This window comes from Bombina bombina, chromosome 1, assembly GCF_027579735.1.
Source record: "Bombina bombina isolate aBomBom1 chromosome 1, aBomBom1.pri, whole genome shotgun sequence".
Taxonomy (NCBI): domain Eukaryota; kingdom Metazoa; phylum Chordata; class Amphibia; order Anura; family Bombinatoridae; genus Bombina; species Bombina bombina.
In genome coordinates this window covers 1,530,001,488-1,530,026,665 of record NC_069499.1, presented here as the reverse complement: position 1 = coordinate 1,530,026,665, position 25,178 = coordinate 1,530,001,488, and the positions used below count along the sequence as shown (strand labels likewise).

The window sequence follows — 25,178 nt, the reverse complement described above, 5'->3', positions numbered from 1 at the left end:
GGTCAAAAAGCAACTTCTACCTCTCTCTCTTTTTGGATTAAAAGCATCATCAGATTGGCTTACGAGACTGCCGGACGGCAGCCTCCCGAAAGAATCACGGCTCATTCCACTAGGGCTGTGGCTTCCACATGGGCCTTCAAGAACGAGGCTTCTGTTGATCAGATATGTAGGGCAGCGACTTGGTCTTCACTGCACACTTTTACCAAATTTTACAAGTTTGATACTTTTGCTTCTTCTGAGGCTATTTTTGGGAGAAAGGTTTTGCAAGCCGTGGTGCCTTCCATTTAGGTGACCTGATTTGCTCCCTCCCTTCATCCGTGTCCTAAAGCTTTGGTATTGGTTCCCACAAGTAAGGATGACGCCGTGGACCGGACACACCTATGTTGGAGAAAACAGAATTTATGTTTACCTGATAAATTTCTTTCTCCAACGGTGTGTCCGGTCCACGGCCCGCCCTGGTTTTTTAATCAGGTCTGATAATTTATTTTCTTTAACTACAGTCACCACGGTACCATATGGTTTCTCCTATGCTATTATTCCTCCTTAACGTCGGTCGAATGACTGGGGTAGGCGGAGCCTAGGAGGGATCATGTGACCAGCTTTGCTGGGCTCTTTGCCATTTCCTGTTGGGGAAGAGAATATCCCACAAGTAAGGATGACGCCGTGGACCGGACACACCGTTGGAGAAAGAAATTTATCAGGTAAACATAAATTCTGTTTTTGTTATTACATCATTTATGTATGTGTCTGTATCTCTTAAAACAAGTTAGTTTAACCTCCTGTTTGCCAGTACAACTGAATTACTGTGTCGCGAAATGATGCAAGTCTAAAAAGTGTGTCGCCAACATGAAAAGTTTGGAAAGCTCTGTTCTAGAGGCTTGTTTTATTTTGCATTTTTTCCCATTCCTGAAACTGCCATTTAAGGAATTTGATAATTTTGCTTTATATGTTGTTTTTTCTATTACATATTGCAAGAAGTCACAACCTGACCCTGGATCAGAATCTACTTCTGATGTTGGTTCTACCAAAGCTAAGTGCATTTGTTGTAAACTTTTGGTAACTGTTCCTCCAGCTTTAGTTTGTGTTAGTTGTCATGATAAACTATCAAACGCAGATAGTATTTCCATTAGTAATAATCCATTACCTGTTGTTGTTCCTTCAACATCTAATGTTCAGGATGTTCCTGTTAATGTAAAAGAATTTGTTTCTAATTCTATTCGGAAGGCTCTGTCTGTTATTCCTCCTTCTAGTAAACGTAAGAGGTCTTTTAAAACTTCTCATATTTCAGATGAATTTTTAAATGACCGCCATCTTTCTGACTTATCTATTTCTGATGAGGATCTATCTGGTTCAGAAGATTCTGCCTCAGATATTGACACTGATAAATCTTCATATTTGTTTAAGATGGAGTTTATTCATTCTTTACTTAAAGAAGTGTTGATTGCATTAGATATGGAGGAGTCTAGTCCTCTTGATATTAAAACTAATAAGCGTTTGAATTCAGTTTTTAAACCTCATGTAGTTATTCCAGTAGTTTTTCCAGTTCCTGATGCTATTTCAGAAGTAATTTCTAGGGAATGGAATAGTCTGGATACTTCATTTACTCCTTCTCCAAGGTTTAAGAAATTGTACCCATTGCCATCTGATAGATTAGAATTTTGGGAGAAAATCCCCAAAGTTGATGGGGCTATCTCTACTCTTGCTAAACGTACTACTATTCCTACAGCAGATAGTACTTCGTTTAAAGATCCTTTAGATAGGAAGCTTGAATCCTTTCTAAGGAAGGCTTATTTATGTTCAGGTAATCTTCTTAGACCTGCTATTTCTTTGGCTGATGTTGCTGAAGCTTCCACTTTCTGGTTGGAGGCTTTAGCGCAACAAGTGTCAGACTATAATGCTTTTAGCATTGTTAAACTTCTTCAACATGCTAATAACTTTGTTTGTGATTCCATTTTCGATATCATTAGAATTGATGTCAGGTATATGTCTTTAGCTATTTTAGCCAGAAGAGCTTTATGGCTTAAGTCTTGGAATGCAGATATGACTTCTAAGTCAATGTTGCTTTCTCTTTCTTTCCAAGGTAATAAATTATTTAGTTCTCAGTTAGATTCAATAATTTCAACTGTTACTGGGGGGAAGGGAGCATTTTTGCCTCAGGATAAAAAGTCTAAAGGTAAATATAGGGCTGCTAATCGTTTTCGTTCCTTTCATCTTCATATTCCAATTCATCCGGACCACTATCAGTTCCTGAGATTCTCTTTTCTAGACAAGCATTTCCAGTTTGTTGCTCTTCCTTTTGGCCTAGCAACAGCTCCAATGATCTTTTCAAAGGTTCTCGGTGCCCTTCTCTTTGTAATCAGGGAGCAGGGTATTGCGGTATTTCCTTATTTGGACGATATCTTGGTACTTGCTCAGTCTTTACATTCTGCAGAATCTCACACAAATGAACTTGTGTTGTTTCTTCAAAGACATGGTTGGAGGATCAATTTACCAAAAGAGTTCCTTGATTCCTCAGACAAGGGTAACCTTTTTGGGTTTCCAAATAGATTCAGTGTCCATGACTTTGTCTCTAACAGAAAAGAGACGTCTGAAATTGGTTTCAGCTTGTCGAAACCTTCAGTCTCAATCATTCCCTTCGGTAGCTTTGTGCATGGAAATTCTAGGTCTTATGACTGCTGCATCGGACGAGATCCCCTTTGCTCGTTTTCACATGAGACCTCTCCAGTTTTGTATGCTGAACCAATGGTGCAGGGATTATACAAAGATATCACAATTAATATCCTTAAATCCCAATGTTCGATCTTCTCTGTCTTGGTGGTTGGATCACCATCGTTTAGTTCAAGGGGTCTCTTTTGTTCGTCCAACCCGGACTGTGATCTCAACAGATGCGAGTCTTTCAGGTTGGGGAGCTGTATGGGGATCTCTGACAGCGCAGGGGGTTTGGGAATCTCAGGAGGCGAGATTACCAATCAACATTTTGGTACGATTTTCAGAGCTCTTCAGTTCTGGCCTCTTCTGAAGAGAGAATCATTTATTTGTTTTCAGACAGACAATGTCACAACCGTGGCATATATCAATCATCAAGAGGGGCTCACAGTCCTTAGGCTATGAAAGAAGTATCTCGGATACTTGTATGGGCGGAATCCAGCTCCTGTCTAATTTCTGCGGTTCATATCCCAGGTATAGACAATTGGGAAGCGGATTATCTCAGTCGCCAGACGTTACATCCGGGCGAAATGTCTCTTCACCCAGAGGTATTTCTTCAGATTGTTCAAATCTGGGGACTTCCAGAAATAGATCTGATGGCCTCTCATCTAAACAAGAAACTTCCCAGGTATCTGTCCAGATCCAGGGATCCTCAAGCGGAAGCGGTAGACGCGTTGTCACTTCCTTGGAATTATCAACCTGCTTATATCTTTCCGCCTCTAGTTCTTCTTCCAAAAGTGATTACCAAAATTCTAATGGAGCGTTCGTTTGTACTGCTGGTGGCTCCAGCATGGCCACACAGGTTTTGGTATGCGGATCTCGTTTGGATGGCCAGTTGCCAACCTTGGACACTTCCGTTAAGGCCAGACCTTCTATCTCAAGGCCCATTTTTCCATCAGGACCTCAAATCATTAAATTTGAAGGTATGGAGATTGAACGCTTAATACTTAGTCATAGAGGTTTCTCTGATTCAGTGATTAATACTATGTTACAGGCTCGTAAATCTGTGTCTAGAAAGATCTATTACCAAGTCTGGAAGACTTACATTTCTTGTTGTTCTTCACATAAATTCTCTTATCATTCTTTTAGAATTCCTAGAATTTTACAGTTTCTTCAGGATGGTTTGGAAAAAGGTTTGTCTGCAAGTTCCTTGAAAGGACAAATCTCTGCTCTTTCTGTTCTTTTTCACAGAAAGATTGCTAATCATCCTTATATTCATTGTTTTGTTCAGGCTTTGGTTCGTATTAAGCCTGTCATTAAGTCAATTTCTCCTCCTTGGAGTCTTAATTTGGTTCTGAGGGCTTTACAGGCTCCTCCGTTTGAACCTATGCATTCTCTGGATATTAAATTACTTTCTTGGAAAGTATTATTCCTTTTGGCCATCTCTTCTGCTAGAAGAGTTTCTGAGTTATCTGCTCTTTCTTGTGAATCTCCTTTTCTGATTTTTCATCAGGATAAGGCAGTGTTGCGGACTTCATTTAATTTTTTACCTAAAGTTGTGAATTCTAACAACATAGTAGAGAAATAGTTGTCCCTTCTTTGTGTCCTAATCCTAAGAATACTCTGGAGAGATCTTTACATTCTTTAAATGTAATTAGAGCTTTGAAATATTATGTTGAAGCTACTAAAAATTTCAGGAAGACTTCTAGTCTATTTGTTGTCTTTTCTGGTTCTAGGAAAGGTCAGAAGGCTTCTGCCATTTCTTTGGCTTCTTGGTTAAAGTCTTTGATTCATCATGCTTATGTGGAGTCTGGTAAATCCCCGCCTCAAAGGATTACGGCTCATTCTACTAGGTCAGTTTCTACTTCCTGGGCTTTTAAGAATGAAGCTTCTGTTGATCAGATTGGCAAAGCAGCAACTTGGTCTTCTTTGCATACTTTTACTAAATTCTACCATTTTGATGTTTTTTCTTCTTTTGAAGCAGTTTTTGGTAGAAAAGTACTTCAGGCAGCTGTTTCAGTTTGATTCTTCTGCTTATAATTTCAGTTTTTTTCATTATAAGATTAAAGCTTTTTGATTTGGGTTGTGGATTATTTTTTCAGCGGAATCGGCTGTCTTTATTTTATCCCTCCCTCTCTAGTGACTCTTGCGTGGAAGTTCCACATCTTGGGTATCTGCTATCCCATACTTCACTAGCTCATGAACTCTTGCCAATTACATGAAAGAAAACATAATTTATGTAAGAACTTACCTGATAAATTAATTTCTTTCATATTGGCAAGAGTCCATGAGGCCCACCCTTTTTGTGGTGGTTATTATTTTTTTGTATAAAGCACAATTATTCAAATTCCTTGTTGATGCTTTCGCTCCTTTCTTATCACCCCACTTCTTGGCTATTCGTTAAACTGAATTGTGGGTGTGGTGAGGGGTGTATTTATAGGCATTTTAAGGTTTGGTAAACTTTGCCCCTCCTGGTAGGAATGTATATCCCATACGTCACTAGCTCATGGACTCTTGTTGCCAATATGAAAGAAATGAATTTATCAGGTAAGTTCTTACATAAATTTGTTTTTTTTCAAATACTCGCCAATACCAATTACCAATACTTTTTTTTATGTCATGTGACAGTTTCCCAAGCACTATAAAGACTAATGATTTAAGATAACTTCCTTATAATTTTGAAGAACTATCACTCAAAAGTAATGGAATAATAAAACATTTCTATTTGCTTGTTGTCACAAAGTTGTAAACATTTGAACATATATAAGTATTACAATAAAATATATTAATAATAACGATACATAACTAATGTAAAGTCACAACCAACCAAAAGTGCAATACAGTTAAAAATATAACAGTGCACTGTTTAATCATGGGGAACAACACTATGTGATAGATTACATTGACTGGTAAGCATTACCAATGCTATCATTACATGTCCAACTCTATTAAAGTTTATGGAGTTGGAAATGTGAACAGAGCATTGGTAAAGCTTACCAATCAAATGTAATTTAGTCTTATAATTGTAGGATGAGTGTTCATAGGAATTAACTTAATATATCCTATGAACACTCTTCCTGCAATTATATAAGATAAGGAAGTTCCTCAGAGTACAGCATGTTTTGAGCATAATTGTGAAAGATGAGAACTAGCAGTATAACAGACAATCTGGCAATTATAATACATTTTTTTCAAAAGTTTGTGGCAAGTTCTTTTTGAGGAACAGAAGCATCTCTGCATGTTCCGCTATAACTCTGCTTCTTTTATCAGTGAGGACGTTTGACGCTAAGCTGAAAAGTCTTTCACTTTTTCACACTACTGCACAGAAAGAAAGATATTTTTGGGCCATTAAATCTCAATTTAATAACTGCCCAGTACTTCAGGGGTTTGTCTGAATGAAGAACTGTACAGCTCTCAGACAAATAATACAAATAACAGCAATTTTTATTGGCAGAACAGAAGTGAACAATTTTTAGTTAAGTCTCTACTCCAGCTTAAAATGAAATAGTAACATGAAGTTTGAAAAAAAAAAAACAAGATGGCGTATGGGTAAGATCTAAGATCTGAAGGTATCAGTTTAAGTATTGGTGCATTTGCACGAGTACAAGTACTGGTGAAAGTACTTGGTATCGGTAACGATACTAATATCGGTGCATCCCTAGTGAAAAGTATGCTTCCCTCATTGTGCGACACCAACGATCAAACATGATTGAGGTGTTTGTCTGGGGATCTTTTGTTGGATCCAAAGTCGGTGACTTTCATGCTGAACCAAAGATTTTACCACATCATTTTGCAATTCCCTCTACATACACCTACTTGGTTAGGGGTTTATTCTAAATAAAGATAATGACCCAGTTCATGCCTCCAGCCTATGTCAGAACTACCTTAGGCAAAAAGAAGCAACCTACAAATGCAATTAAATTGTGTTAAACATAAAGATTCTTTGATTTATTTCTATCTCTTACTACTTGTTTGCGCTATTTTTTAATTTCAGCGTTCATTAAGACACTTAAGCTGCACAATTTTAATTAAAAACTAGAAATATGTAGGTGTTCTAAAACTTTTGACCTATAGTTTACATTATTCAAAGCAAAATGTAGAGAAATAATTTGCAGTAATTTCATAAAAAATGCAAAGATAAACAAATGCTCAAGTGTGTCTATGAAATTGTTTGGACTTAGAAGTTAACCCTGTGACTTGGTGGAAATGTTCTGTTTCCTTTACACTTTGTGTAATACATTTAGAAATGCAGTAGGAAAAATACTACAGCATAAACATTTTGAATACATTTCTATTATGGAAGTTAGGTGTGTTTTATGTAATTTAGATATAATAAACCTATTCTGAAAACAGATGTCCTCTTGTAAAAAAAGTTCTTATAATAATGGTATCAAAGTAAATAAGTGAATGTATTTATATTATTTTGCAGTGATAGTTTAATTAAATGCGACTATGTGTAACGTTTTGCATGAAGTAACCAGGGGGTAGAAGATATATACAGGTAGCCCTCAGTTTACGCCGGGGTTAGGTTCCAGAAGGAATGGTTGTAAATCGAAACCGTTGTAAATTGAAACCCAGTTTATAATGTAAGTCAATGGTAAGTGAGGGACATAGGTTCCAGGCCCCTCTCAAAATTGTCATAAGTAACACCTAATACATTATTTTTAAAGCTTTGAAATTAAGACTTTAAATGCTAAACAGCATTATAAACTTAATAAAATAATTACACAACACAGAATATATAATTAAACTAAGTTAAATGAACAAAAACATTTGCTAAACAGCATTATAAATCTAATAAAATAATCACGCAACACAGACTTCACTTGCATTTTTCTGCAAACAGTTCTTTCTATTCATTCAAATATGGACTGATTTATAGACAGGAAGATCTTGTTCCTCTGAAATCTGCTTGATAGCTCAGGTCTGGTTAAACTGATTAATTTCAGCTTGCTTGGCTTTGCTGCAACACAAGCGGACAGCTTGACCTACTGGCTATTTTAATCAATGCACTGCTTCTCAATGCTTTTCAATAGCAGTCACATGACTGGAAAAAAAAGGTTTTTATTCAGAAACGGTGTAAATTGAACCGTTGTAAAACGAGGGCCACCTGTACTTGGTCCATTAAATGCTGCTGGTTTGGAGTAAGATTATGTTCAACTCTTCTTGGCTGGGTGCAATTTGGCCAATGTGTCTGTCATGAATTCTCTCCTTTGCACTGACTTTATTACCAGTCATCTCTAGTGTATTTTGTGTACCCTCTCTTGCAAAGAAGTGTATATGTAATTATTAGACACTCTTTTGACACGTGTTCAGGTGTTATAATAAAATTATTTAGTTGTATTATTCATTATAACTAGTATATATTCCCTAATGCAAGATGGAACTATTTTCTAAATATATGCTAAAATTATCTTATATATTCTTATTTCTTCTACTAGATACGACGAGTCCACGGATTCATCCTTACTTGTGGGATATTATCTTCCTGCTAACAGGAAGTGGCAAAGAGCACCTCAGCAGAGCTGTATATATAGCTCCTCCCTTCTCTCCACCCCCAGTCATTCTCTTTGCCTATACTAGTAATAGGAAGAGGTAAAGTGAAAGAGGTGTTAAAATGATAGTTTTTTATTTTAAATGGTACCGGTGAGTACTATTTTTCCTCAGGTAGCAGATGGAAGAAGATTTCTGCCTGGAGGTTGATGATCTTAGCAGTTGTCACTAAGATCCAGATGAGTTCCCACAGAATGGTTGAGGAGTACTAGAGAAGCTTCAGTGTGGGGAACGTTTTTCATGCTACAAGCATTGAGGTATGTTCAGCCATTTATTTCTGGAGAGACTGTGATATTTCAGAACAGGCTGACATAGTTCCCATGAGGGAAGTTGTAAGCAGTAATCCTATATATAAGAAGGGGTATTACTGGAGACCTGTGTATGAATGTTTATGGGCTAAATGCAGCAAAGGATGGCAGCATGGTTAGACACTGGGGCAACATAACGTTTTATTGCAGAAACGTTTTTATGTTCAGTGTTACTGAGCATTGTACTGGAGGGGTTTTCACATGGCTTTATTTGTAATTTGGGATTCAAAAACCCACATGGCTAGTTCCTATACCGCTTCATAGCGTTTTTTTAGGCTGAGACACATCGCATATAATTTTCGCGCCTCAGATGCGCATTTGATCTTCACAAGAAGGCAGCAAACTTCAGCTCCGGTTGGGCCCAAACTGAAGACATAGGCTAACGGAGTCATAGTGAGACTTTTCAGACCCCTGAGGGTAGGTAGGCACCACAGCAGAGCTGTGGTGAGGTGCAGGGGGTTGTTAATCTACTTTTTGTAACGTTTTGGGATAACGTTTTTCTTATAGAGGGTTAATTTGTCCCTTACTTGTGGTGCAATCTTAGGCTACATTATAAGATGGATATATGCTAAAATTGTGAGCGTTATAGCATTTTAAAGCAGATTTGGAAAAATTGTGCGCTTTTTTTTACTTCTTAAAGGCGCAGTACCGTTTTTCAATAAATAAAGTGTTTTCAAGACTTTTTGTGGTTATTACTAGCCTGTTCAACATGTCTGACATTGAGGAAAGTCAATGCTCTATGTGTTTAGAAGCCATTGTGGAACCCCCACTTACATTGTGTCCCTCATGTACTGAAAGGGCCTTACATTGCAAAGAACATATTTTAGGTGATAAAAGTATGTCTAAGGATGATTCTCAGTCTGAAAAAAATCAGGTTATGCCATCCAATTCTCCCCAAGTGTCACAACCTTTAACGCCTACTCAAGCGACGCCAAGTACTTCTAGTGCGTCTAATTCTTTTACTCTGCAAGATATGGCTGCAGTTATGTCTACTACCATTACAGAGGTATTATCTAAACTGCCAGGTTTACAAGGTAAGCACAGTAGGTCCGGTATTAAGGTAAATGCTGAGCCCTCTGATGCTTTATTGGCCATTTCCGATGTACCCTCACAGTGTTCTGATTTGGGGGTCGGGGAATTGCTGTCTGAGGGAGAGCTTTCAGATTCAGGAAACGTTACCTCAGACAGATTCGGATGTGATGTCCTTTAAATTTAAGCTTGAACACCTCCGCCTATTACTCCGGGAGGTTTTAGCGACTCTGGATGATTGTGACCCGATTGTAATACCACTAGAGAAATTGTGTAAGATGGATAAATATCTAGAGGTACCTACTTACACTGATGTTTTTTCAGTCCCTAAAAGAATTTCGGACATTGTTACTAAGGAATGGGATAGACCAGGCATTCTGTTCTCTCCCCCTCCTACTTTTAAGAAAATGTTTCCCATATCTGACACCATTCAGGATTCTTTGCAAACAGTCCCTAAGGTGGAGGGAGCTATTTCTACCCTACCTAAGCGTACAACTATACTTATTGAGGAAAGTTGTGCTTTCAAAGATCCTATGGATAAAAAATTAGAGGGTCTTCTAAAGAAATTGTTTATTCATCAGCGTTTTCTTTTACAACCTATAGCGTGCATTGTTCCAGTTACTACTGCAGCAGCTTTTTGGTACAAAGCTCTAGAGGAGTCTCTTAAGGTTGAGACCCCATTAGATGATATTTTGGATAGAATTAAGGCTCTCAAGCTAGCCAATTCTTTTATTACCAATACTGCTTTTCAAATGGCTAAATTAGCGGCGAAAAATGCAGGCTTTGCAAATTTAGCGCGTAGAACATTATGGCTTGAATCTTGGTCTGCTGATGTGTCATCAAAATCTAAGCTTTTAGCTATTCCTTTTAAAGGTAAGACCCTATTCGGGCCTGAACTGAAGGAAATCATTTCTGACATTACTGGAGGTAAAGTTCATGCCCTGCCTCAGGATAAGACTGTTAAGATGAGGGCTAAACAAAATAATTTTCGTTCCTTTCAAAACTTTAAAGGTGGACCCTCTACTTCCTCTTCCGCCACAAAGCAGGAGGGGAATTTTGCGCAATCCAAGTCAGTCTAACCAGGCCTGGAATAAAGGTAAACAAGTCTAGAGACCCGTTGCGGCTACCAAGACAGCATGAAGGGGCAGCCCCCAATCCGGGACCGGATTTAGTGTTGGGCAGACTTTCTCTCTTCGCTCAGGCTTGGGTAAGGGATGTTCAGGATCCCTGGGCATTAGAAATTGTGACCCAGGGGTATCGGCTAGAATTCAAGGATTTTCTCCCAAGAGGGAGATTTCATCTTTCACGTTTGTCTGTAGACCAGACAAAAAGAGAGGCGTTCTTACGCTATGTAAAAGACCTCTATACCATGGGTGTAATTTTTCCAGTTCCAAAACTAGAACAGGGACAGGGGTTTTCCTCAAATCTGTTCGTGGTTCCCAAGAAAGAGGGAACCTTCAGACCGATTTTAGATCTCAAATGCCTAAACAAATTTCTCAGAGTCCCATTGTTCAAGATGGAGACTATACAAACAATTTTACCAATGATCCAGGAGGGTCAATATATGACCACCGTGGACCTGAAGGATGCGTATCTTCACATTCCTATCCACAAGGATCATCATCAGTTTCTCAGGTTCGCCTTTCTGGACGAACATTATCAGTTTGTGGCCCTTCCTTTCGGGTTGGCCACAGCTCCCAGAATCTTCACAAAGGTGCTAGGGTCCCTTCTGGCGGTTCTCAGACCGCGGGGCATAGCAGTGGCGCCCTATCTGGACTTTCCAACTAACGGTTGGAAAGTGAATATAGAAAAGAGTTCACTAGTTCCACTAACAAGAGTTCCATTCTGGGGAATTCTGATAGACTCGGTAGACATGAACATTTTTCTGATGGAGGTCAGAAAGTCAAAGATTCTAAATACTTGCCGAGCACTTCAGTCCATTCCTTTGCCATCAGTGGTGCAGTGTATGGAGGTCATTGGATTAATGGTAGCGGCAATGGACATTGTTCCGTTTGCTCGCTTTCATCTCAGACCACTGCAGCTGTGCATGCTCAGACAGTGGAATGGGGATTATGAAAATTTATCTCCTCAGTCTCTGGTCTCTTGATCCAGATTTATCTCTCTTCTTTGGTGGTTGTCATAGGATCATCTGTCCCAGGGAATGTGCTTCCGCAGGCCAGCATGGGTCATAGTGACGATGGACGCCAGCCTCTTGGGCCGGGGTGCAGTCTGGAATTCCCTGAAGGCTCAGGGTGTTTGGACTCAGGAGGAGTCCCTACTACCAATCAATATTCTGGAACTGAGAGCAATATTCAACGCGCTTCAGGCGTGGCATCAGTTGACTTTGGCCAAATTCATAAGATTCCAGTCGGATAATATCACGACTGTGGCATATATCAATCATCAAGGGGGAACAAAGAGTTCTCTAGCGATGATAGAGGTTTCAAAGATAATCCGATGGGCGGAGGCTCACTCTTGCCATCTATCAGCAATCTATATCCCAGGAGTAGAGAACTGGGAAGCGGATTTTCTAAGTCGTCATCCGGGGGAGTGGGAGCTCCATCCGGAGGTGTTTGCGTCATTGATTCATCAATGGGGCACACCGGAATTGGATCTGATGGCATCTCGTCAGAATGCCAAACTTCCTCGTTACGGGTCCAGGTCAAGGGATCTCCAAGCTGTACTGATAGATGCTCTAGCAGTACCTTGGTCGTTCAACCTGGCTTATGTGTTTCCACCTTTTCCTCTCCTGCCTCGTGTGATTGCAAGAATCAAACAGGAGAGAGCCTCGGTAATCCTAATAGCGCCTGCATGGCCACGCAGGACTTGTTATGCGGATCTAGTGGACATGTCCTCTCTGCCACCGTGGAAACTTCCGTTGACAGGACCTTCTCATTCAAGGTTCGTTCCAACATCCAAATCTAAATTCTCTGCAGCTGACTGCCTGGAGATTGAACGCTTGATCTTATCTAAGCGGGGATTCTCTGAGTCGGTCATTGATACTTTGATGATTCAGGCTCGCAAGCCTGTCACTAGAAAGATTTACCATAAGATATGGCGTAAATATCTTTATTGGTTCTAATCCAAGGGCTACTCATGGAGTAGGGTTAGGATTCCTAGGATTTTGTCCTTTCTCCAAGAAGGATTGGAGAAGGGATTATCAGCTAGTTCCTTGAAGGGACAAATTTCTGCTTTGTCAATTCTACTACACAAGCGTCTGGCGGATGTCCCAGACGTGCAGTCTTTTTGTCAGGCTTTAATCAGAATCAAGCCTGTATTTAAACCTATTGCTCCGCCATGGAGTTTGAATTTAGTTCTCAATGTACTTCAAGGGGTTCCGTTTGAACCCATGCATTCCATAAATATTAAACTTTTATCTTGGAAAGTTTGGTTTTTAGTTGCTATCTCTTCTGCTCGAAGAGTTTCTGAGCTTTCTGCATTACAATTTGATTCGCCTTATCTTATATTCCATTCTGATAAGGTGGTTTTGCGTACTAAACCTGGATTCCTTCCTAAGGTTGTTTCAAATAAGAATATTAATCAGGAAATTGTTGTTCCTTCTTTGTGTCCTAATCCTTCTTCTAAGAAGGAGCGTCTGTTACATAACTTGGACGTGGTTCGGGCTTTGAAGTTTTACTTACAAGCGACCAAGGATTTCCGTCAAACATCTTCTTTATTTGTTGTTTATTCTGGAAGACGTAGGGGTCAAAAAGCTACGGCTACCTCTCTTTCTTTTTGTCTGAAAAGCATCATCCGCCTGGCATACGAGACTGCTGGACAGCAGCCTCCTGAGAAGGTTACAGCTCATTCTACTAGAGCTGTGGCTTCCACATGGGCTTTTAACGATGCTTCTGTTGAACAGATTTGTAAGGCTGCGATTTGGTCCTCCCTTCATACTTTTTCAAAATTTTACAAATTTGATACTTTTGCTTCTTCGGAGGCTATTTCTGGGAGAAAAGTTCTTCAAGCAGTGGTGCCTTCCGTTTAGGTATCTGTCTTGTCCCTCCCATTCATCCGTGTCCTGTTGCTTTGGTATTGTATCCCACAAGTAAGGATGAATCCGTGGATCTAGTAGAAGAAAAGGAAATTTATGCTTACCTGATAAATTGATTTCTTCTACAATACGACGAGTCCACGGCCCTCCCTGTCATTTTAGACAGATTATTTTTTTCAAAACTTCAGTCACCTCTGCACCTTTTAGCTTTTCTTTTCTCTTCCTATACCTTCAGTCGAATGACTGGGGGTAGAGAGAAGGGAGGAGCTATATATACAGCTCTGCTGTGGTGCTCTTTGCCACTTCCTGTTAGCAGGAGGATAATATCCCACAAGTAAGGATGAATCCGTGGACTCGTCGTAAAGTAAAAGAAATCAATTTATCAGGTAAGCATAAATTTCCTTTTTAATTGATGTGCTTAACTGAGCGATAAGATTGGCCACTCCCTTTATAATCCCAGAAAAATCTTATCTTGGGAATTTAGACAGAAGAACAAAATGTAAACCGCAACCAACATGGGCTCCATATTTCATTATACCTTAAGAAAAACAGGTCTATGGTTGCATGTTGATGTGATAATAAATTAAATTAAATGCTTAAAATCATGATATGAAATTTCTGTTAAGTTTTTTTCTACCCCAGAATTCCAAGTTTTCAAAATATAAATGCAAAAATGCTTCACTAGAAGGAAACACATTTACCTAAACATTATTTGTGTAACTTAACAAAAAAAAAAGAAAACCTGAATAAATTTGACCTGCTTTTACACTAGTAGTGTTAGAAAGTTGCATAATAAACATGGATATATAGTAGATCTACAGAAGAAATATATTTAGTAATAAATCATTTTAAGCAATTATTTTAGTCTTTAAAATATGAATTACATTTGTTTCTTCTCATCGTTCCACCTAATCCTGATTTATCTTGTGTTTAGAGCATCAAGAGAAAATCCAGCCATGCAAGAAAAGAAGAGATCAAGCATTTGGCAATTGTAAGTGTGAAATTGTATATGCTACATAATGTTTACATGTGCTTTGTCTTTTTTAAAAAAGGAAAATGTTTTTTTTTTTTTGAGCTTTTTACTAAGTTGGTATTAAAGGACCAATTTTGTAAGATGTTGATGCTTCAGTTTAAGCTATTGATTGGAGCAATTAATTACATTAATTAAGCCAGAGAACATGGAAGTTTTTACTGATTAATTTTGGAAGGAGATTTTTGTTTTGTTTTGTGTTAACAGAGGGATATTAAGACTCAAGAATGATGATAGAGTAGTAGAAGAAGATAAACAAATAGCAAACTGTTTAAATGATTACTTTTGTTCAGTCTTTAGAACAGATGGTAAAGATAGTGAGAATTTTATTAAGGGATATTACTGTAAATGATAATGCGAGTAGTACTTTTGTTTTTACGGAGAAAGAGGTTTCAAGGGCTTTATCAAAAATAAAAGTAAATAATTCTGTGGGTCCAGATAATATTCATCCAAGGGTTCTAAGAGAACTTTGATCTGTGATAGCTACTCCATTAGCTGATTTATTTAATTAGTCACTTCTAACAGGAGTTGTTTCAAAAGACTGGAAAATTGCCAATGTAGTCCCTCTTCATAAAAAGGGTAGTAGGGAGTATAGGCCAGTCAGTTTGACCTCAATTGCAGGAAAATTAATGGAAACTCTTTTAAAGGAAAGACTTGTGTCTTTCCTTCAGACAAACAACTTAGAAGACAAAGGACAGCATGGTTTCACTGATCATGTCAGACTAATTTAATTGATTTTTCTTTCATATAGGTGGCAAGAGTTCATGAGCTAGTGACGTATGGGATATACATTCCTACAAGGAGGGGGCAAAGTTTCCAAAAACTCAAATGCCTATAAATGCACCTCCCACCTCACTCATACCTCAGTTTTACAAACTTTGCCTCCATAGGAGGTCGTGAAGCATGATGCGCTGATTTCTTCAATGAAAGGCGCTTCTAAGCATATCGAAGCCCAGTTCCTCTCTAAGTGCAGTTTTTGTCTGAGGGATGTGAAGGGAGTATTGCCTGATGATACTATGTTTTCACCTATGGGAAAGCTTTTCATAAAGCTCTCTGTAAATCGGTCACAGGGATTAATCTGCTGCCTCCCTTTATAGATTGACAATATACTCTTGTACCATTACCTCTACTGATATGTTTCAGTACTGGTTTGGCTGTCTGCTATATGTGGATAGGTGTCTTACACGGTAAGTATATGCTTTTATTATATAAGACACTCTTAGCTATGGATTGGGCACTTTTTAACTAAAGTTGTTATATATTGTTTGTATACAAGCCTTGAGTCAGTAATTCAGTGCTATTTTTTAGCGACTTTTTTTTTGGCTAAATATTTGTCAAGGTTGGTAGAGTCTGTGAAAGATACAGGTTTTTTTTTTTTTAACTAGTAATATATTTATAAATTAGGATGCTAAGTGTTAGTCTCATGGAATGTTGATAATCACATTTTATGCGTCTATATAGAAGTATCCATTAGGCTTTATTTCGGTACATTTTGTTTTTTTTGTATATACAATCAAAATTCTTACTTGTTTTTTAGAGTGATAGATGTATTAGAAATCCACTACAGCTTTGCATGCCGCACATGTGATGATGCTATTTCTGTCATAGTGTGACGTGTCATTATTTTGTGCCATTTTTTTTTGGGCCAAAAAATTCCTGCCAAAATTGCCGTTATAAGCTCCGTCCCCAGCTCATTCAGTGTTCTCAGAAAACATTTAGAGAGCTTTCATGCCGCATTTTATGAATCCGTTTTTTTTATTTTTTTATTTATAAATTTTCGCTTTTTCCCATTCTCTCAAGCCTGTTATATATATCATATATTGGAGCATGGATATAAATTTGCAGAATTAGTTGTTTTTTTTTTTGCAATTATGTCTCAAACTGAACCTGCCTCTGATGTTACCATAGGATTTGAGCTGCGTGAACACGTATTTACCAGGAGCACAATCTACTTCTCCCTCGTGACAATCTACTTGTCTTGAATCGCAAAATAATTTTAACCAAAAGACAGTGTGGTATGGAAAAGACTATCTATAAAGGTAGAGCAATTGCCTCTAAGGGAACACAAATGTCAGATAAAATAGGGCATAGAGAGAAAATGATATATAGTGAGCATGAACAGTATGAACACCTAATAGGAGATTTACCTCATAACAGGTCAGGATGGAGGAAATAGCTATAATTGTTAACTCCAAAAATTGAGCGATTTGTTGTATGTTAGGTGAACAGATACATACAAATTATATAGGAGTAGAATATTACCTCATTTTTATTCCTCCCGTGTATAGTTTTGCAGGGTGAAGGTAGCAGTGCTTTATGTACAACCATTATGCTTTTACAATATAGGCTGCTCAAGTCCTATCTATATTTTGTACAATATTATGTCCCATATTTAATTATATAGGGGTACTTATTCTAAGGTTTGTTTTTTTCCAGGATATAAGATTTGGTCATGGAATGTTAAATAATAATTGTGGGCTTGTTATGTGTTATAAATGAGGGTGTAAAGTAATACCTTCTATAATACTTGTGGTGTGACACTGTACTCTACACTTAATATTTTCAAATGAGCAAGAAGCATCTTTTATCAGGTAATAATGTGCAACATATGCAAGGTGTAAATATGATAAACTGTTAGTGGAGCAAGCCCTAAACCCATCATTTAGGATCTACATACACGCAGCATGAATAGGGACATCATCCTATCAAGAATAAACTGGTCTACAGTACTATTAGTGGCAATCCCCGTAGATAAAATAACATAAGAAATCCTCCAGGAGATAATGAGTCATATTATGGTATCATACCTCCCAACATTTCAATATTTCAAAGAGGGACACACTCACACAATATAAATATATATATATATATATATATATATATATATATATATATATATATATATATATATATATATATATATAATACATTTTTCAAAACTTCCTAAGAGGGAAAATGTTTCTCCAACATAGGTGTGTCCGGTCCACGGCGTCATCCTTACTTGTGGGATATTCTCTTCCCCAACAGGAAATGGCAAAGAGCCCAGCAAAGCTGGTCACATGATCCCTCCTAGGCTCCGCCTACCCCAGTCATTCTCTTTGCCGTTGTACAGGCAACATCTCCACGGAGATGGCTTAGAGAGATCTCACGGATGGAAAGTGAACGTGGAAAAGAGTTCTCTATCTCCGTCAACAAGGGTTCCCTTCTTGGGAACAATAATAGACTCCTTAGAAATGAGGATTTTTCTGACAGAGGCCAGAAAAACAAAACTTCTAGACTCTTGTCGGATACTTCATTCCGTTCCTCTTCCTTCCATAGCTCAGTGCATGGAAGTGATCGGGTTGATGGTAGCGGCAATGGACATAGTTCCTTTTGCGCGCATTCATCTAAGACCATTACAACTGTGCATGCTCAGTCAGTGGAATGGGGACTATACAGACTTGTCTCCAAAGATACAAGTAAATCAGAGGACCAGAGACTCACTCCGTTGGTGGCTGTCCCTGGACAACCTGTCACGAGGGATGACATTCCGCAGACCAGAGTGGGTCATTGTCACGACCGACGCCAGTCTGATGGGCTGGGGCGCGGTCTGGGGATCCCTGAAAGCTCAGGGTCTTTGGTCTCGGGAAGAATCTCTTCTGCCGATAAATATTCTGGAACTGAGAGCGATATTCAATGCTCTCAAGGCTTGGCCTCAGCTAGCGAGGGCCAAGTTCATACGGTTTCAATCAGACAACATGACAACTGTTGCGTACATCAACCATCAGGGGGGAACAAGGAGTTCCCTGGCGATGGAAGAAGTGACCAAAATCATTCTATGGGCGAAGTCTCACTCCTGCCACCTGTCTGCTATCCACATCCCAGGAGTGGAAAATTGGGAAGCGGATTTTCTGAGTCGTCAGACATTGCATCCGGGGGAGTGGGAACTCCATCCGGAAATCTTTGCCCAAGTCACTTAGCTGTGGGGCATTCCAGACATGGACCTGATGGCCTCTCGTCAGAACTTCAAAGTTCCTTGCTACGGGTCCAGATCCAGGGATCCCAAGGCGGCTCTAGTGGATGCACTAGTAGCACCTTGGACCTTCAAACTAGCTTATGTGTTCCCGCCGTTTCCTCTCATCCCCAGGCTGGTAGCCAGGATCAATCAGGAGAGGGCGTCGGTGATCTTGATAGCTCCTGCGTGGCCACGCAGGACTTGGTATGCAGATCTGGTGAATATGTCATCGGCTCCACCTTGGAAGCTACCTTTGAGACGAGACCTTCTTGTTCAGGGTCCGTTCGAACATCCGAATCTGGTTTCACTCCAGCTGACTGCTTGGAGATTGAACGCTTGATCTTATCGAAGCGAGGGTTCTCAGATTCTGTTATCGATACTCTTGTTCAGGCCAGAAAGCCTGTAACTAGAAAGATTTACCACAAAATTTGGAAAAAATATATCTGTTGGTGTGAATCTAAAGGATTCCCTTGGGACAAGGTTAAGATTCCTAGGATTCTATCCTTCCTTCAAGAAGGATTGGAAAAAGGATTATCTGCAAGTTCCCTGAAGGGACAGATTTCTGCCTTGTCTGTGTTACTTCACAAAAAGCTGGCCGCTGTGCCAGATGTTCAAGCCTTTGTTCAGGCTCTGGTTAGAATTAAGCCTGTTTACAAACCTTTGACTCCTCCTTGGAGTCTCAATTTAGTTCTTTCAGTTCTTCAGGGGGTTCCGTTTGAACCCTTACATTCCGTTGATATTAAGTTATTATCTTGGAAAGTTTTGTTTTTGGTTGCAATTTCTTCTGCTAGAAGAGTTTCAGAATTATCTGCTCTGCAGTGTTCTCCTCCTTATCTGGTGTTCCATGCAGATAAGGTGGTTTTACGTACTAAACCTGGTTTTCTTCCAAAAGTTGTTTCTAACAAAAACATTAACCAGGAGATTATCGTACCTTCTCTGTGTCCGAAACCAGTTTCAAAGAAGGAACGTTTGTTGCACAATTTGGATGTTGTTCGCGCTCTAAAATTCTATTTAGATGCTACAAAGGATTTTAGACAAACATCTTCCTTGTTTGTTGTTTATTCCGGTAAAAGGAGAGGTCAAAAAGCAACTTCTACCTCTCTCTCTTTTTGGATTAAAAGCATCATCAGATTGGCTTACGAGACTGCCGGACGGCAGCCTCCCAAAAGAATCACAGCTCATTCCACTAGGGCTGTGGCTTCCACATGGGCCTTCAAGAACGAGGCTTCTGTTGATCAGATATGTAGGGCAGCGACTTGGTCTTCACTGCACACTTTTACCAAATTTTACAAGTTTGATACTTTTGCTTCTTCTGAGGCTATTTTTGGGAGAAAGGTTTTGCAAGCCGTGGTGCCTTCCATTTAGGTGACCTGATTTGCTCCCTCCCTTCATCCGTGTCCTAAAGCTTTGGTATTGGTTCCCACAAGTAAGGATGACGCCGTGGACCGGACACACCTATGTTGGAGAAAACAGAATTTATGTTTACCTGATAAATTACTTTCTCCAACGGTGTGTCCGGTCCACGGCCCGCCCTGGTTTTTTTAATCAGGTCTGATAATTTATTTTCTTTAACTACAGTCACCACGGTACCATATGGTTTCTCCTATGCAAATATTCCTCCTTAACGTCGGTCGAATGACTGGGGTAGGCGGAGCCTAGGAGGGATCATGTGACCAGCTTTGCTGGGCTCTTTGCCATTTCCTGTTGGGGAAGAGAATATCCCACAAGTAAGGATGACGCCGTGGACCGGACACACCGTTGGAGAAAGTAATTTATCAGGTAAACATAAATTCTGTTTTTGCTATAAAAAAAAACCCACTGATATATATTTATATATATATATATATATATATATATATATATATATATATATATATATATATATATATACACTATTTTGCATTCATTATGTAAATGCCTGTCACTTACTGCAATATTTGTATTGTATTGGTTACAGGTACATATATGTTCCTGCATCCAGTTTAGTAACAGCTGTGTGGAAAGTGGTGGGTAGATAACAAGAAATGGACACGCAGTTACAGTTTCACTTTAAAAAAACCAAGACCGAACAACATTTTTAGAAATGTTGCCTATTTTAGGATTTTTATAGGACACTTTTTTTATGTCCCCATATGTTCAGTATAACCTGGGACAGTTTGCACCTGCATGCTCAATACCTTTCTCTTGTAAGGTGTATCCAGTCCAAGGATTCATCCATTACTTGTGGGATATTCTCCTTCCCAACAGGAAGCTGCAAGAGGATCACCCACAGCAGAGCTGTCTATATAGCTCCTCCCCTAACTGCCACCTCCCAGTCATTCTCTTGCAGCTCTCGACAAGGGAAGCAGCTAGAGAGATGTGGTGCATTAATGTAGTTTATCTTCAATCAAAAGTTTGTTATTTTCAAATGGTACCGGAGTTGTACTATTTTAGCCTCAGGCAGAAAGTTGAAGAAGAGTCTGCCTGTGGTCTTTGATGATCTTAGCAGGTTGTAACTAAGATCCATTGCTGTTCACACACATAACTGAAGAGATGGGTAACTTCAGCTGGGGGAATAGCGTGCAGGGTCTCCTGCTCTGAGGTATGTGCAGTTTTAAATTTTTCTAGAGAGATGATAAGCTAGAAAATGCTGACAATACCGGATTTATTTAAGGTAAGCCTGATTACAGTGATTTAATAACGACTGGTATCTTGCTTGCTGTAAAGGGTAATATTTTTATTATTTACTCACATTACTGAATAGGTATAACGTTTGCTTGAGGTGTATAAACGTTTATTTCATATTGGTGATAAAACTTTATTCTGGGGCTCAGTTTTTCCACATGGCTGACTAGATTTTGCCTAGGGATAGTTTTTTAAGGCCCTCTCACTGTGAGTACAGGTTGGGAGGGGCCTATTTTCCATTAGTTTTTACAGCTTGAGACATCCAGCTTCCCTGAAGGAGTCCCCTGAACATATAGGACCTATCTAAGGGGTTTTTGTGCCTTCCAAAGTCGTATGGGCAGGTAGGGCCACAGTTGAGCTGTGGCAGTTTGTTGTGACTGTTTAAAAACATTTATATCGTTTTTTTGATCCGGTTTTGAAACTAAGGGGTTAATCATCCATTTGCAAGTAGGTGCAATGCTCTTTCAGCCTATTATACACACTGTAAAAATTTCATAAGATTTACTGCTTTTTTCACTGTTTTAGCAGTTTCTGTGATTGTTTTTTTCTCTTAAAGGCACAGTACCGTTTTTATTTTTTGCTTGTTCACAGTTATTAAAGTGTTTTCCAAGCTTGCTGGTCTCATTACTAGTCTGTTTAAACATGTCTGACATAGAGGAAACTCATTGTTCATTATGTTTAGAAGCCATTGTGGAACCCCCTCTTAGAATGTGTACCAAATGCACTGATTTTACTATAGATTACAAAGACCATATTCTGGTTTTAAAAAATTTATCACCAGAAGAAATTGACAAGGAGGAAGTTATGCCATCTAACTCTCCCCACATGTCAGATCCTATAAATCCCGCTCAGGGGACGCCAAGTACATCTAGCGCGCCCATTGCGTATACCTTGCAAGACATGGCGGCAGTTATGAATCATACCCTTACAGAGGTATTATCTAAACTGCCAGGATTGCAAGGAAAGCGAGACAGCTCTGGGACTAGAATAAATACAGAGCTCTCTGACGCTTTAGTAGTTATGTCTGATACATCCATACAATATAATGAAGCTGAAGCAGGGGAGCTTCAATCTGTGGGTGATTTTTCTGATTCAGGGAAGATACTTCAATCTGATTCTGATATGTCTACATTTAAATTTAAGCTTGAACACCTCCGCATATTGCTCAGGGAGGTTTTAGCAACTCTGGACGACTGTGACACTATTGTAGTCCCAGAGAAATTATGTAGATTGGATAAATACTATGCAGTACCTACTTACACTGATGGTTTTCCAATCCCTAAAAGGTTTTCTGAAATTATTACTAAGGAATGGGATAGACCAGGTGTACCATTCTCTCCCCCTCCTGTTTTTAAAAAGATGTTTCCTATAGACGCCGCTACACGGGACTTATGACAGACGGTCCCTAAGGTGGAGGGAGCAGTTTCTACTCTAGCTAAGCGTACCACTATCCCTGTCGAGGACAGTGCTTTTCTAGATCCAATGGATAAAAAATTAGAGGTTACCTTAAGAAATTTTTTATTCAACATGGTTTTATTCTCCAGCCTCTTGCATGCATTGCCCCAGTCACTGCTTCCGCGGCTTTCTGGTTTGAGTCCCTAGAGGAGGCTCTACAGGTTGAAACCCCGTTGGAAGATATTATTGACAAGCTTAGGGCCCTCAAGCTAGCCAATTCATTTGTTTCTGACGCCGTTGTTCATTTAACACAAGCTAACGGCTAAAAATTCAGGTTTTGCTATTCAGGCGCGTAGGGCACTATGGCTTAAATCCTGGTCAGCTGACGTGACTTCAAAGTCTAAACTTCTCAACATTCCCTTCAAAGGACAGACCCTATTCGGGCCTGGACTGAAGGAGATCATTTCTGACATCACTGGAGGAAAAGGTCTCGCCCTTACTCAAGACAGGTCCAACAAATTAAGGACCAAACAGTCTAGTTTTCGGCCCTTTCGAAACTTCAAGAGTGGCGCAGCTTCAACTTCCTCTAACACAAAACAAGAGGGAACTTTTGCCCAGTCTATGCCGGTCTGGAGACCTAACCAGGCTTGGAACAAGGGGAAACAGGCCAAGAAGCCTGCTGCTGCCTCTAAAAAAAGCATGAAGAAGCAGCCCCTGATCCGGAAACGGATCTAGTAGGGGGCAGACTCTCTCTCTTCGGCCAGGCTTGGGCAAGAGATGTCCAGGATCCCTGGGCATTGGAAATTGTGTCCAAGGGTTATCTTCTGGAATTCAAAACCTCTCCCCCAAAAGGGAGATTTCATCTCTCACTTTTATCTGAAAACCAGATAAAGAGAGAAGCATTCTTACATTGTGTTCAAGACCTCCTAGTTATGGGAGTGATCCACCCAGTTCCGCAGGAGGAACAGGGACAGGGCTTTTATTCAAATCTGTTTGTGGTTCCCAAGAAAGAGGGAACATTCAGACCAATCTTAGATCTCAAGATCTTAAACAAATTTCCTTCAAGATGGAGACTATTCGAACCATCCTTCCTATGATCCAGGAGGGTCAATACAGGCACTACCAGTTTGTGGCTCTTCCCTTCGAGTTGGCCACAGCACCAAGAATCTTTACAAAGGTTCTAGGGTCCCTTCTAGCGGTCCTAAGGCCGCGGGCTATAGCAGTAGCCCCTTACTCAGACGACATTCTGATACAGGCATCGACTTTTCAAGTTGCCAGGTCTCACATGGACATTGTCCTGGCATTTATGAGGTCACATGGGTTGAAAGGGAACGAAGAAAAACGTTCTCTATCCCCTCTTCCTTCCTAGGAACTCTGATAGATTCTGTACAAATGAAGATTTACCTGACAGAGGCCAGGTTGTCAAAACTTCTAAATTCCTGCCGTGTTCTTTATTCTACTTCTCGCCCTTCAGTGGCTCAGTGTATGGAAGTAATCGGTTTAATGGTAGCGGCAATGGACATAGTGCCGTTTGCCCGCCTACATCTCAGACCGCTGCAACTCTGCATGCTCAGTCAGTGGAATGGGGATTACACAGATTTGTCCCCTCTACTAAATCTGGATCAAGAGACCAGGGATTCTCTTCTCTTGTGGTTATCTCGGGTCCATCTGTCCAAGGGTATGACCTTCTGCAGGCCAGATTGGACAATAGTAACGACAGATGCCAGCCTTCTGGGCTGGGGTGCAGTCTGGAACTCCCTGAAGGCTCGGGGCTTGTGGACTCAGGAGGAGACACTCCTTCTGATAAACATTCTGGAACTAAGAGCGATATTCAATGCTCTTCAGGCTTGGCCTCAGCTAGCTGCGGTCAGGTTCATCAGATTTCAGTTGGACAACATCACGACTGTAGCTTACATCAACCATCAAGGGGGAACAAGGAGTTCCCTAGCAATGTTGGAGGTTTCAAAAATAATTCTATGGGCAGAGGTTCACTCTTGCCATCTATCAGCTATCCATATCCCAGGAGTAGAGAACTGGGAGGCGGATTTTCCAAGTCGACAGACTTTTCATCCGGGGGAGTGGGAACTCCATCCGGAGGTGTTTGCACAGTTGATTCAACTTTGGGGCAAACCAGAACTGGATCTCATGGCGTCTCGTCAGAACGCCAAGCTTCCTTGTTACGGGTTCAGGTCCAGGGATCCCAAGGCAGCGCTGATAGATGCTCTAGCAGCGCCTTGGTCTTTCAACCTGGCTTATATGTTTCCACCGTTTCCTCTGCTCCCTCATCTGATTGCCAAGATCAAGCAGGAGAGAGCTTTGGTGATTTTGATAGCTCCTGCATGGCCACGCAGGACTTGGTATGCAGATCTGGGGACATGTCATCCTTTCCACCTTGGACTCTGCCGCTGAGACAGGACCTTCTACTTCAAGGTCCCTTCAAACATCCAAATCTAATTTCTCTGCGTCTGACTGCTTGGAGATTGAACGCTTGATTTTGTCAAAACGTGGTTTTTCTGAGTCGGTCATTGATACCTTAATTCAGGCTCGAAAGCCTGTCACCAGGAA

General features: G+C 40.0%; 1 protein-coding gene across 4 annotated transcripts in view; it reads left to right on the top strand.

The window, feature by feature from the left end:
• Positions 1 to 25,178, top strand: part of SPAG9 (sperm associated antigen 9) — an 828,940-nt gene that overhangs the window by 503,025 nt on the left and 300,737 nt on the right. For all 4 annotated transcript variants that reach the window (XM_053708414.1, XM_053708433.1, XM_053708441.1 and 1 more), the window contains one exon: positions 14,465 to 14,521. In XM_053708414.1, the coding sequence (XP_053564389.1) occupies positions 14,465 to 14,521 (57 nt within the window). The remainder of the gene's footprint in view (positions 1 to 14,464; positions 14,522 to 25,178) is intronic.